This window comes from Mirounga leonina, unplaced genomic scaffold (assembly GCF_011800145.1).
Source record: "Mirounga leonina isolate KUSES-001 unplaced genomic scaffold, KU_Mleo_1.0 Mir_224, whole genome shotgun sequence".
Lineage (NCBI taxonomy): Eukaryota > Metazoa > Chordata > Mammalia > Carnivora > Phocidae > Mirounga > Mirounga leonina.
Window position 1 is genome coordinate 18,927,752 of NW_023270615.1, and position 12,507 is coordinate 18,940,258.

At 52.8% G+C, this 12,507-nt stretch overlaps 1 protein-coding gene across 1 annotated transcript in view; it reads left to right on the top strand.

The window, feature by feature from the left end:
• Positions 1-12,507, top strand: part of SHC3 (SHC adaptor protein 3) — a 92,801-nt gene that overhangs the window by 64,565 nt on the left and 15,729 nt on the right. Inside the window, exons 6-10 of the mRNA XM_035028994.1 lie at positions 3,247-3,298; positions 6,273-6,399; positions 8,396-8,546; positions 9,505-9,592; positions 10,445-10,600. Coding sequence (XP_034884885.1) covers positions 3,247-3,298; positions 6,273-6,399; positions 8,396-8,546; positions 9,505-9,592; positions 10,445-10,600 — 574 coding nt within the window. The remainder of the gene's footprint in view (positions 1-3,246; positions 3,299-6,272; positions 6,400-8,395; positions 8,547-9,504; positions 9,593-10,444; positions 10,601-12,507) is intronic.

Here is a 12,507-nt window from a genome sequence, read left to right on the forward strand (position 1 = left end):
CAGGTGCGCCATTCTCCACCTGTGCTGCACCTGCACACCTAACTGTCCTCACACCTTCCCCTGTGTCTGCATCGGCTCTAATCGACTTGCAGGGTCTCTAACTGCTGACCCGATATGATGCTTGGAGCCATAGTTTCTGAAATCTGGGAGGTAACCCAGCCTGAAGAGTAAAAGGAAGAAAAGGACACACCTGCAGGCAACAGATTCTTCCAAGAACTTGTCTCAAACCTCATCTAATGCTGATTTTAGGAGTGGACGTACAGAGATGGAAAATTCTGGAAGCCAAATACATTGGCTAGTGTTAAAATTATGTTACTCTCCAGGATGCACACAGGTCTGTGAGCTGCTTTCAAATTTCCTCATCATCTCATCATTTAAAAAAAAAAAAAAAAGGAAGCATTCAGTGACCCTTAAAGTAATTCATAACCTGTTTATATTTTCTTCTGATTTTCTTTTTCTGATGCTGAAAATGTCACTAGGAGGACAGGAAACCCAGTTACTTTCCATTTTAACCACTCAAATATGTGTTCACGTTGTGCATGAGTTCCCATTCCAAGCTGGTTTGTCGCCACTATAATTGGTGGATGTTTAAATAAAACTAACAATTCCAGGTTGTATTCCTGGTTCTGCCACTGAGTTTGTATCTATTTACTGCTTTGTGCTTTGGTTTACCCAGTAAGAAAATGGCATTTTGAAATATCAAATAAGACAGTGAAAAACACTGTTAACCCAACTCCCCCAAAGGTGCTATTATTCTAATCTACTGTAATTAACAGTGTTCCAAGGCCCCCAGGGAGCGCTGGAATGCTGGCCAGGCTCAGAAGGTCTTGGAGAGTGGGAACAGGGATGGGATGGGCACTGGACAGGCACCTGGAAGCCCCATCTCAGAACTTGGGGTGTTCAGTGTGTGGCTGTGTGATGTCTAGAACAATGTTCTGAATAGCAATACACCCCCACCCCACAGTGTGCCAGAAAATGATCAATATTGACATTAGAAGAGCTCAGCTCTGGGTCCATCTGGGGGATGGGACACATGTCACGGCTCCTTCCTTGGCCTTCCTTTCCCAGAGCAGTGTTTCTCAGGCTGGAGTAAGAGTTTAAAAAGAAGAATTTCCTTGCACTTTCCACTCGTGCTGACTCAAATTGATTTTGTTACCCAGATATGCACAAACATAAATCAAGTATTGACTCCTCCTGTTTCAACTTCTTATTGAACACTAAACCCCAATCCAGGTCAGAAATTTAATACTGATAAACACGGGAAAGCTGACAGCATTCAAAGCTACATTAATTTGCTGTGATGGATGGTTTTGGGTCTCTGCTCTCAGCGTGCCTCTGGAACCTGCCACCACGGTGCAGGATCCTTCAAGGTCGGCCTCTCTCTACTACCTTGGGTGCCTGGATGACTCAGTCCTTCCACTAATTTATTCTATTCAAGCAAGCCCTTCAGGGATACATCATTATGTACAAATGTGACATTCATTGCTTGAGTTGGGGCAAAATCATCTAGTCTGAGTGTTCTTTTTTCTCTAATTCTTCACAAACCTGGCACCCATAATACCAGAAACCCAACAGACAACCCTGGTGCTGACAGCACATACAGAACTGACACCACAGTGGTCATTCGGGTGGTCCCGGATATTCTTGTATTAATTTTTAAGATTATCATGGATATGAAAACACAAATTTAAAAAAATTCTGATGACATCTCAAACAATGGGGACTATACTTGCCCAGCCCCAGGCTTCCACGGATCACAGACTGAGAGACACGAGTGCTGTCCTAGGACCCTTCCGATGCTGTTAGCCCCTGAACCCATGAAGAACATCTGTTGATGTTGACTCCATCTGTTGACTCCAAGCTGCAGATGGCTTCAGATCCCGACAGATCTTCCCTGATGGAAATGACTGGAAGCCGGGTCCACACCCTTCCCAGCTCAGTCTATGAATATACCAGTGGGCAGTGGCCTGAGCAGGAGGATGGAACAGCGTAGGCGGGCTGCCCGCCAGAGGGACCCGGGTAACAGCCTGTCATGTCAGAAGCTGCCAGGAGAGCCCTCGCCGTGGACTTGGGAAACGGCGTACGGACAAGCGCCTGGCACCTGGCACCACAGCAGTGGGTGCTTGTGACCCCTGCACGCCCCCACATGCACCGTCCTCCTCTTCCTGTCGGAGCGTCTTCCTGGAGCAGAGAGAGAAGGGGTGGTGTCCTGCCCATGGAGAGAAGTAATGGAGGAACTCACGACACAGAGTCTGTCAGATGCTGAATGCAGGGGGAGCCCATCTGTAACTCTGGAGCCTTCGAAGCAGTGACATTTGGGAAGTATCTGCAACAATGGGATGTGCCTTTACCAGTTGCCCCCCGGAGACTTTTTTGAATGTTGCAAATGTCAACTTTGCAGGGATGTCTTTTCTGCTTTCAACAACGAGGAGAATTATGTTTCCTCTGCCGGTTTAGAAACTAAAACCCACGTGGCGACCCCATCCCACTTCTGAGGACAGAGTTTCCTCCGTGTGGCCAAGCGGACTCGTGTGTCCCCTGTTACAGCCAGACTACTCCACGGAGCTCATGTGTTGGAAATGTCTTAAGAGGATTAAAATTACCGCTTCTGTCCGAGAGGAAAAGCACCATCACATCTCATCCACCCAGGAAGGCGTTTGCCACCCAGCTTCTGGTTTCCTCTCGGCCTCTAGACCAGCAGCACCAGCATCAGTGGGAAACTTCTCGGAAATGCACATTTGGGGCCTCATCTCAGACCCACAGAATCAGAAACCCCGAGGTGGGGGCCCACAATCTGTTTCCATAAGCCCCGCGAGGGAGGCCTCAGCCCGCTCTGATGAGGACCACGGCAGAGCCGAGGGCAGGGCGCCTCATCCTCCATCATAGCAGAGCCGTCTGGGGAGCCCCAGACCTCCCTCCCTGCCAGTCCAGCTAGGTCAGGTTATCTGGGAGTCAGGCCTCGAGCATCAGTGTTGTCAGAGCCCCCGGGGGGTCCGACACGCAGAGGACGGGGTGCCCGTCACGTTCCTGCTGCCGGGCGCGGGCACAGACAGCAGGGTCAGTGCGAGCTGGGGCGGACGCAGAGCTCAGGCCCCGGCCCGCGCCTGCCGAGCCAGAGTCCCCATTTCACGAGGCCGGGGGATCCCTGCCCGCAGAGGTCGGAGGAACACCGGGCCGTCGGAGTCCTGGGCCGGGCTGTGCGCCACGCGTCCAGCTGTGATTAGTGACGTGCATGTCTCCTTACAGGACACGACGGACTACGTGGCGTACGTGGCGAAGGACCCCGTTAACCGCAGAGGTAAGCAGTGCTTGACTCCTGCGGTCTCTCAGCCACATGCAGCCAGGCTTCACGCCAGGCTCCAGACGTTCCTCATTATCTCCGCCCCCCTGGCCGACCCGAGCGTGTGTCCTGGCGCACAGTTAGTGACCGTGGGGGTTTGTGGGCAGGCAAGTGTGGCAGCATCCTTGGCCGGGTTGGGAGACGCTGGCGACCCTGAGCGTCAAACACGCACCTGCGTGCAGATGGCTGTAGCTCCGTGCACCTGGCCTGCACATCACAGATCCCACGCAGGCCCTGAACGTGGCCTCGGTGACACCTGGACCCTCCGCAGCCCACCCGTCCTCCTGCCCAGCTCCAGCTCCGAGGCCAGCTCCACCACCCCAGAAGCCTCTGCTGCCCAGCACAGCCCTGGAGCGTGGGGGCCAAGCTCTCGCGCCGTCCCCCCACACCCCACAATGCTGCCAGGGCCTCAGACGCAGGCTGGATGGGGGCTCTGAGGCACTGGAGCACTCTCCACCCTCCCAGACCCTTTATTCCTAGACCCGACCTCCACACCCACAACCCCATTCCTTTGCTCATGTACAAAACCCAAGCCCCACCCATGGGTGCTGATAGCCTGGATGGGGGCAGGCTGAGTACAGTGCGCTACCCTCGAATATGGGTCATCCCACAGCCCCAGCGTAGAACTCGCCGCCGAAGATCGCGGCTGGGATTCTAGCAATGCAACGCAGCCCTTCTGCCTCAGCCGCTGGTTCCCCTCCCCCCCACCCTCCCCCCCAGGTACCACCTGTTAACATTTTCCAGTTTGCTTTACAGGACTTTTATCTACATACATACACATATATTCTCTTCTGTTAAAATTCCAATGCAAAGGAGAGCCTAGCGTTCTGTTTCGGCCCCCTCCCCCATACTGCCTCTTGGACACGTTTCCAAGACAGCCCACGGAGAACAGGTTACAGTCCGTGAGGTGACGCCACGTGACGAGATGCGTCCGCCAGGTGCTCCGACCCCCGCGGGTCTGCGTACAGACTCCTTCCCTGCTCTTCCCCACGATGTTGTGCGGCCCCTCCCAGAGGCATTTGCAGAGGGATTAGATGGTAGATAGGTCAGTGGACCTTGCAAATCATCACCCAGTCTGGCTGTAAAAATTTGCATTCCTGTGTAAGTGCTCCTTCCAGGCAACACCGCGAGGTACCGGAGCCTGGAGACGTGGCTTACGTCTGCATCTGCAGGCTCTGCTGCCCTCTCTATCTGACCAACGGGCTCGGCCCTCAGCCAACAGGGAGCTCCCCCTGCAGCCCTGCCTCTTGCAGATGTCCCAGGAACCGACTTAAAGAGGGCCTGGACCAGGCTTCCGGCTCCCTGCCGTGTAGACTAGCAGCCCCGAGGATGGATCCTGCAGCCCCCTCTGCAGAAACCGTGTTGTTCTGCTGTTCTGCTTTTCAGAAGGGAGGGAAACTGCTCGTTTTTGACCCTTCCCCAGCCTACTCTTCTCCGAAGTACCAACCAGGCAGCTCCCCTGGCGGGAGGGGATGCAGGGGTGGGTGTGCGTGGCTGGAAACAGGCAGGTGGGGCCCGGGTGTCCCCCTCCCTCCCGCCCAGGCTCCTGCCTCCTTACGGGCTGGAGGGAGACCTCCACTCCTACCGCGTCATGCACAACCATGCACCTCTAACAGCTACGTAATATGGGCTTGCTCTGTGTCTCCCGGGTTGATGTTTAATAAAAAACAATACCAACAATAAAATAAAGTAATAGCAGTAATCAGTAACAAAAATACAGCTGGGCATCCGTGTCTTTGGGACACACCTCTTGGCCATCCCTAGTGTTCCCAAAGGGCTTGCACTGCGATCGGGAGCTGCTATACAGTCACTCTGCTCTTCTCGGGATATCCTGTGTCCTCAGTGCACCCCCCGTCCAGTCTAGGGGGGTGGGCAAGACGCCTGAGGACCCCGGGCCTGGCAGTGGCCGTCGGAGGGAGCTGCACCGTGCCCGGCCGGCTGCAAGAGGACGGTTTGGTGGTGTTGCAGGTGCAGGGACAGCTCCCCTGTGGAATGCCCCCTCCTGCCACCCGCCCCTGCAATGCCTCTAGGGAACCCTCCTGAAGTACGGTGACGTCCTAACCATTGGCGGGAGCCAGGTGGAGTGTGGCATCCACACTGGTCCTTTTCTCTGGGGAGAATTCTTTACCCCATTAGTGACATGACCCTGCGGGTCACACAGGGAGGGCTGGGACCCCCGTGGCCCCCGCGGACGTGTGTCTGGGAGGAGACATCTTACCTTCCCACTGGGCCGGCGGGTGCCCTTGCAAATCGGCTAAGAGGTGCTCCAGGTCCCCCGAGGAGCCCTCTTCTGGCCACTGCCACCCCAACTTTGATTTACTATTTAGCACAAGCTGCTTTTCTGAGAAGCTGCACGAATATCTGGGCTCACATTGGAGCAGGTGCAAGTGGCGTGCAGTGGGAGGGACCCGTGAATTAATACCCCTTCAAACTCATCTTTAATTTGTTGGAGTTGCCACATTCAGTGAGGACACTGGACTCCCACTGGGAGGTCAGCGAACAAGCTGCTCCCATCCACGGAGTAGCTCAGTCCTTGCCCCTTGGGAGCTGGGTTAGGTCTGTTCCCGGGCCCACGGGGCCTTCGCGGGGCTCACTTCTTGTTACGATCAGGCTCTCTGTCCCATCAACGCTTCCTTCCAAACCCTGGTTCGCTCTGCTGGGCTCGGTGTTGGTACTTTATAGACTGTTAAGAAGTTCCTAAGAGCGATCAACTGGAAATCACAAATGTCTAAATGTATTTACAAATAGAACGGTAGTTTAGAGAGCAGAGCCGTTAAGACATGCGTCCCCGCGGTGATGTTCTACCGCGGTGGCGCAGGGAGCAGGCTGTGGGTGGCGCTGCAGGGACAGTCCATGAGGGACACACGCCCCTCCCGTGGCGGAGCCTGGCGGCCCCGGTGTCTCTGATGGGCCCTGCCGCTTGCACTCACAGCTTGTCACATTCTGGAGTGCTGCGACGGGCTGGCCCAGGATGTCATCGGCTCCATCGGACAGGCCTTCGAACTCCGGTTTAAGCAATATTTGCAGTGTCCTTCCAAGGTGCCCACGTTCCACGACCGGTGAGTAGTAATTCTGACACTCTTCGCGGTGGCCTTTCTGTACTTTACAGTCTTTCCTCTTAAAGCCACTCGAGAGGAGAAAATCACGAAACGGCCTCCACGGGGTGTGGTCTGGACAGACGTGCTCGATCACAGGGCGCCGGGCTCGGAGGCACCTGGCGGGGCCGGGCTGAGGCTCAGGAGCCCCACAGATGGAGGCCGACATATGGGCGATGCAGTGAATGTTGAGGAGAACGTTTTCTAGAAACTATAGAGACGGTAGCCAAGGTTACAAGAATGCACTGTAATATGTTTGGTGCCGTTTCCTCTGCAACCAGGTGCAGGTCCCCCGTGTCTCCTCCTTGGGTCTGCATGGCGCAGGTGCGACGCGCTCCTTGTCCTCGCCGTCGTGGTTAGCACGGCTGTGACGCGGGGCCCCGCCGCGAGGCCCTGAGCTGGGTGGCCTGGGGACACTGAGCCTCCTGCGCCCTAGGCACGCATGCCCGTAACCAGGATGAGCCCCGGCAGCTCCAGCTCATTGGTCCTTCAAGTGTCTAATGAAACAGTAAATACGAGTAGGAATTGTAGGAAACCTTCAGGATGTCGCACCGAGTTTCCTCAGGACAGAAGAGCATTCTGCGCAGCACAAAGCCCCCAGAGAAAGTCACAGGGGGCACGTCAATAGTCTGTCCTTGCTCGGGCTCACATCACGAAAGCCTCTTCCGACGGTGTGTTCGCTGTCAATGAAACCTTATTTCTCCTGAATTTGCTTTCCACTCTTGCTCCAGCGTCCGCAGCCACGTTCTGTGGCTTCCGCATGAAGGCAGTGTCTACCTTCACCTTCATTCTTACGAAGGAGTCTCTCACCCCTCTGAGCTCTGCCCCTTTCGTGACTGAGGCTTTTAGCCCATTCTCTCATCTCCCGGGAAATGGCTTTTAAGACATCTGTTTGGGAGGTGCCTGGGAAGACCCCACTTTTCCCAGCCGGTAGAAGCTTCCCCGAGCTCAGACGTGGGAAGCGCAGTTAGCTACACTGTGGCAGGGCTTTTGTACTCTTTATACACACGCATTTATCTGAACAATATATACACCGTATGTAAAATTTGAAAGTTTGTTCACTAGTCTCCTGCCACTTTTAAGTTTCATATATAATGGGACATAGTCATTAAAAAGACTAGATTGGTGTAGGTGTATTACCAGAATAAATCTCAAAAATCTTAAATGGAAAAGGATAGGAAACACTTATGGAAGTTTTAAGACCAATAAATAAAATTGTGCGTGTAAAATCGCATTTATGGATAAATGCATGTGTATGAAGAGTACAAAAACATGTAAGAATATTGTACATTGAAAGGGTCTCAGAGCCGTTTTGCCCCCTCCTATGGCTGTCAGGCTGCTGGTTTTCACTGTGATTGTGGGCTGTTGGTTTTCACGGCTACCATGGAGACAGGAATAGGGCAAGTTAAAATGCCACAAGCCACTGTTCTTACAGCTGTTTGCTTTAAAAAAAAAAAAAAAAACCACAAACATTAGTTTGCTGTAAGCTTCTGATTAATATCCAGGGTTCTGAAAAAGTTGATTTTGAAAAACTTTTTTTTTCTAGTTTTCTTGTTTGTTTTATGGAAGAGAGAATTTTCAGAGATTTTTACTCTGTCATTTTCTCCCATGTCACTAAAGTCTCTACTTTTTAGTTGATTATGCTTTGACTTAGGGAAATGAATGTGCCTTGAGGATCTGTCTCTAGATATAAATTCTTTCTTTCCTATTTAAATGTCCTTTTGAAAAAGGAGTTCTTCCCTGTTTCAAATATGGTTGGAATTTTCCAGGAGGTAGAACTGCAAATAAGGTAGAAGTATTTGGCCAAACCATTCATCTGCTTTTTAGGGTTGAGATCTAGATAGTGAGGGAACAGTGACTAATTCCCTTTTCTGGGGTAGCACCTCCTCACATTAGGTTTGTTGGTTTTGACGACAAGCTCAGCTTTTGGCTAAAGCTCTGGAAAATCCTCTTCTAACAGAATGCAGAGTCTGGATGAGCCTTGGACGGAAGAGGAGGGGGACGGCTCAGACCATCCATACTACAACAGCATCCCAAGCAAGACCCCTCCTCCAGGGGGCTTCGTGGATGTGCGGCTGCACGCCAGACCCCACGCCCCCGACACAGCCCAGGTAAGTCGTGTACTTCTGCCTGGGTCGTGGCCACCTGAGCTTTATTTCCTTTCATCTTCCACTCGATTGGCAGGCTGTGTTCTGTCCAGTCTTTGACAGAATAACTCACCTGTTTTCTCCCCTGGGATGACACAAAGCAGACAAGTAGGGGAGGCTTTTGTTTTAACATCCCAAGGTGTTAATCAGATGTCTTGGAACTATATTATGATTCTGGAGGTACGAGTCTGGGGGTCTCCTCTCCATCCTGGGACAAATCCCATTATACTGGGAGCCCAGTGAGAAGAAGAAAGAGTTCAAGACTTAAAGAGGCCTGGGGGCGCTTTGCGTTCCCCGAAAGGAGAGTGGATGTGGGCCCTTAAAATGATGAGAATTTTATGAGCCTTCTCCTGTACGCATTTCCCTGATTTTTCCTCCAAATCAACATTCCAGTAAGGCAATTGCTTCTTAGAGTTACAGTATCTCTGTTCCATTACGGAGAGTTTTTTGATGTCACCTACTTTGTGCGAATAACAATGACACTAATAAAAGTGGCAAAATAACAGTGACTTCAAGAGTCAGGAGCTCTGACGCAGAGATGGACGGGGCGGGCCTGGCCAGGTGCGTCTGGTTGTGGGAGGCATGATCTGGCACAGAGAAACGCACCAGCCGAAGCTGACTTTACGAGTGACGGCGCTGCGTTAAGAGGGCTCCATTTCGGCCACACGGAGGGAGGGTTGGTGGTGGCAAATGAAAACAGGATGGGCGCGTGTAGTTCTGATGTGAAGCAGCCTCTTCCTCACACCCACGCAAACCTATTTCCCAAATCCTAATGCTGACCGTGAGGCATGAAGGGAAAAGTGGGAGTAATTGGGGAAGCACCCGACCCTCCGTTGGGGCCCTTGTACTGCGCTGTGGCTTTTAGAGACGGGGAAGGGGACGAGGATGCTTTTTCTCTTTATGTATTTACATGTGTCTATAGTTTGCAGGAAAAGAGCAAACGTACTACCAGGGGAGACACTTAGGAGACCCGTTTGGCGAAGACTGGCAGCAAACACCTGTCAGGCAAGGTGAGAGGCAGGGTGAGGCGGGCTGGCCTCGGGGCACCCTTGGCCCAGCTAGGAGGTCCCCTGGAGGCACTGCCTGTGGGTAGGGGTCCTCGATCAAGCGCTCACCCTGGGCCTCCTGCGCGGAGCCCGGGGCACGAAGGTCTGCTCTGTTTGTGAGGAAGGGTGCCTGGCATTGCATTGCTAGAATGGAGTCGATTTACAAAGCACCCATTTAGGCTTAAAGGCAAAACAGGGCAATTTATTTATTTTTTATTTTTATTTTTTTTTAAAAGATTTTATTTATTTATTTGACAGAGAGAGACACAGCGATAGAGGGAACACAAGCAGGGGGAGTGGGAGAGGGAGAAGCAGGCCTCCCGCGGAGCAGGGAGCCCGAAGCGGGGCTCGATCCCAGGACCCCGGGACCATGACCTGAGCCGAAGGCAGATGCTTAACGACTGAGCCACCCAGGCGCCCCAAAACAGGGCAATTTAAATGAGGCTGTGGCTCTTCTGCTCCGTTCCTTGCTTTGGGGCCTCTGTAAAGGGGATAAGGGGACCCGGGCAGCCTCCCCACTGTGCCTGCTCCGCTCCCCCACCCAGGTCAGGGCCAGAGTCTCGGCCAGGCCCTAGAGATCACGTGTCCACCCTCGCGGGCTGCCCGGTCACATTTTGACATGAAGGCTGGGAAATCGTCTGGGCCAGAACACAACAGCGGTGCCAGGGTCCGAAGATGGGCATCAGACCCGCAAGAGGAATCACCTAACAGCCCATAGGATCGTCTCTCCGTGTGGGGTGGGGCAGCTTACGGGCAGATGCACCCCTGACCAGCCTTTCCATTGTAAGAGAAGGGGGGCTCGTTTTCTTGTTGCAGGGTCCTTGGACATCTACGGCATGCCGGAGGGGAGAGCTCCCGCGGCCCCTGGAGAAGCCCCCACCTACGTGAACGCGCAGCACCTCCCGCCGCAGGCCACGCCGGCCTCAGGCAGCAGCGCAGAGAGCAGCCCGCGGAAGGACCTCTTCGACATGAGTGGGTTGCCATTCGTCTGGGTTTCCTGTCTTCTGAGGGTGCTTTCTGCCTTCTGTTGAAACCTCTGCAGTTAGCTTCCTGCTAGCAGGGTTCTGATGAACAGGGATGACCGTCTGCACTTTCCTGGGTTGTGATTGGGCTTTCCAGGGCTTTGAACTCGGCTGACCTCTGCTTTGGGATGACAGCCCTCTCTGAGGTCCGGAGGCAGAGTAAACTCCCCTCTTTTTGGAACGGACGTTCCTCTTGAAGAGCTGCCCATGCATCGAGGCAAATGATACACACACAAAGCACTCGCTTATTCACTTAAATATTAGTCAGCTGTTATGTGCCAAATACTGTATCAGTTGCCAAGGATGCCAAGGTGAAATGCATGCCCGTGCTTCACAGAGCCCTCGGTCTGTTGAGCAGGACCAACACGTACGCAAGAAAGGGCGATACACCTCACATGCACACACTCGCTCGCTCTCCCGTGTTCCTGGTATTCACATACCATTCTGCTTACTGGGGTCTGCGGGAAAGCCAAACAGAGGGTCTCGTGGAGCATAAGTAACCATGGTGTGTTCACGGGTAGCAACAAGTGCCCCGGGGAACCCCAAAACAGGGTGAGGAGTGTGACAGGAAGCTTCTCAGCAGTGCAGAGATGCGCTATGGACCTTCAGTTTGTCGTGTGGACTGAGACGCGTAAGTCATCCATGAACTTGGTAATGGAAGTAGGAATTGTTGCTAGGAATTTTGAGGGAGCTTCCCGAGTTCACAAAGAGCTTTACATCTCCATATTGTTTTGTCAGCTCCCTGAGAATTTTGCAGGCTGGAGAAATCCCTTGAGAATTTAACAAGTGTCTACCATGTGCTAGGCACCTGCTACTTTAATTTCTGCAACAGTCCTGTAGGTAACTACCATTATTGTCGCGCTGTCACGGAGGAGAAAATGCAGGCTCCTAGAGGCTGGTCAGGGCAGGCTTGCGGGCGCGGCGCGCGCTCTCCATGGTGCCGTGTGTGAGTGAGGACGTGCTTGAGTGCTGCTAACATCAGGCAGCCTCCTGACCACAAAAGTCTCTTTCTCCTCGGACGTTTTGGTTTCCCACGCAGTGGATTCCCATTCTGACTGGCAAAAATCACCACCGACAGAAGAACTGGGGACTCTCGGGGCTTGGAGGCACCTTAACCGTCATCAGATCAAATCCCGTCTCTTAAAAAATGTGGGAACGGTCTCAGAAGTATGAAGCAACTTTCCCAAGACACGGAGCAAAGCAGCAGCTCTCTGAGTGTCCATTCCAGCTCTAATGAAGTTTCCCAACAGCAGTTTAGAAGCAATATTTATTGGTCAATTTTCACTGTTTAATTTAGTCAATTTGCCAGTGGCTCTTGGCCCCAGAGCCTGAGGAAAGGTAGATAAGATGAGGGTTTGAGATGGAAAAGTGGGAACTAGAGCCACCCTTTGTCATCCATCCATTTCCACCTGCTCCCAAACCAGAGAAGGGGAGACAAGAAGAAGAAAGGGCCTAGAGAAGCTAGTTTCTATTGAAAAGTCTGGAAAAAGAATTATGCCAGCACGCTGTGTTGTTTCTCTTAAACCACCAGAGCTAAATAATGATGGTGCTGCTCCTGGTGCTGATGGTAGCAGTGGTGATGATGAGGATGGTGGTGATGATGGTGGTGATGGTGATGATGGTGATGATGGTGATGAAGGTGGTGGCGATGATGGTAGTGATGGTGATGGTGGTGATGGTGGTGATATGGTGATGGTGGTGAGGATGGTGATGATGATGGTGATGGTGGTGATGATGGTGATGGTGGTGATGGTGATGAGGGTGATGGTGGTGATGGTGGTGGTGATGGTGATGGTGGTGATGGTGGTGATGGTGGTGATGGTGGTGATGAGAGTGATGATGGTGATGGTGATGAGG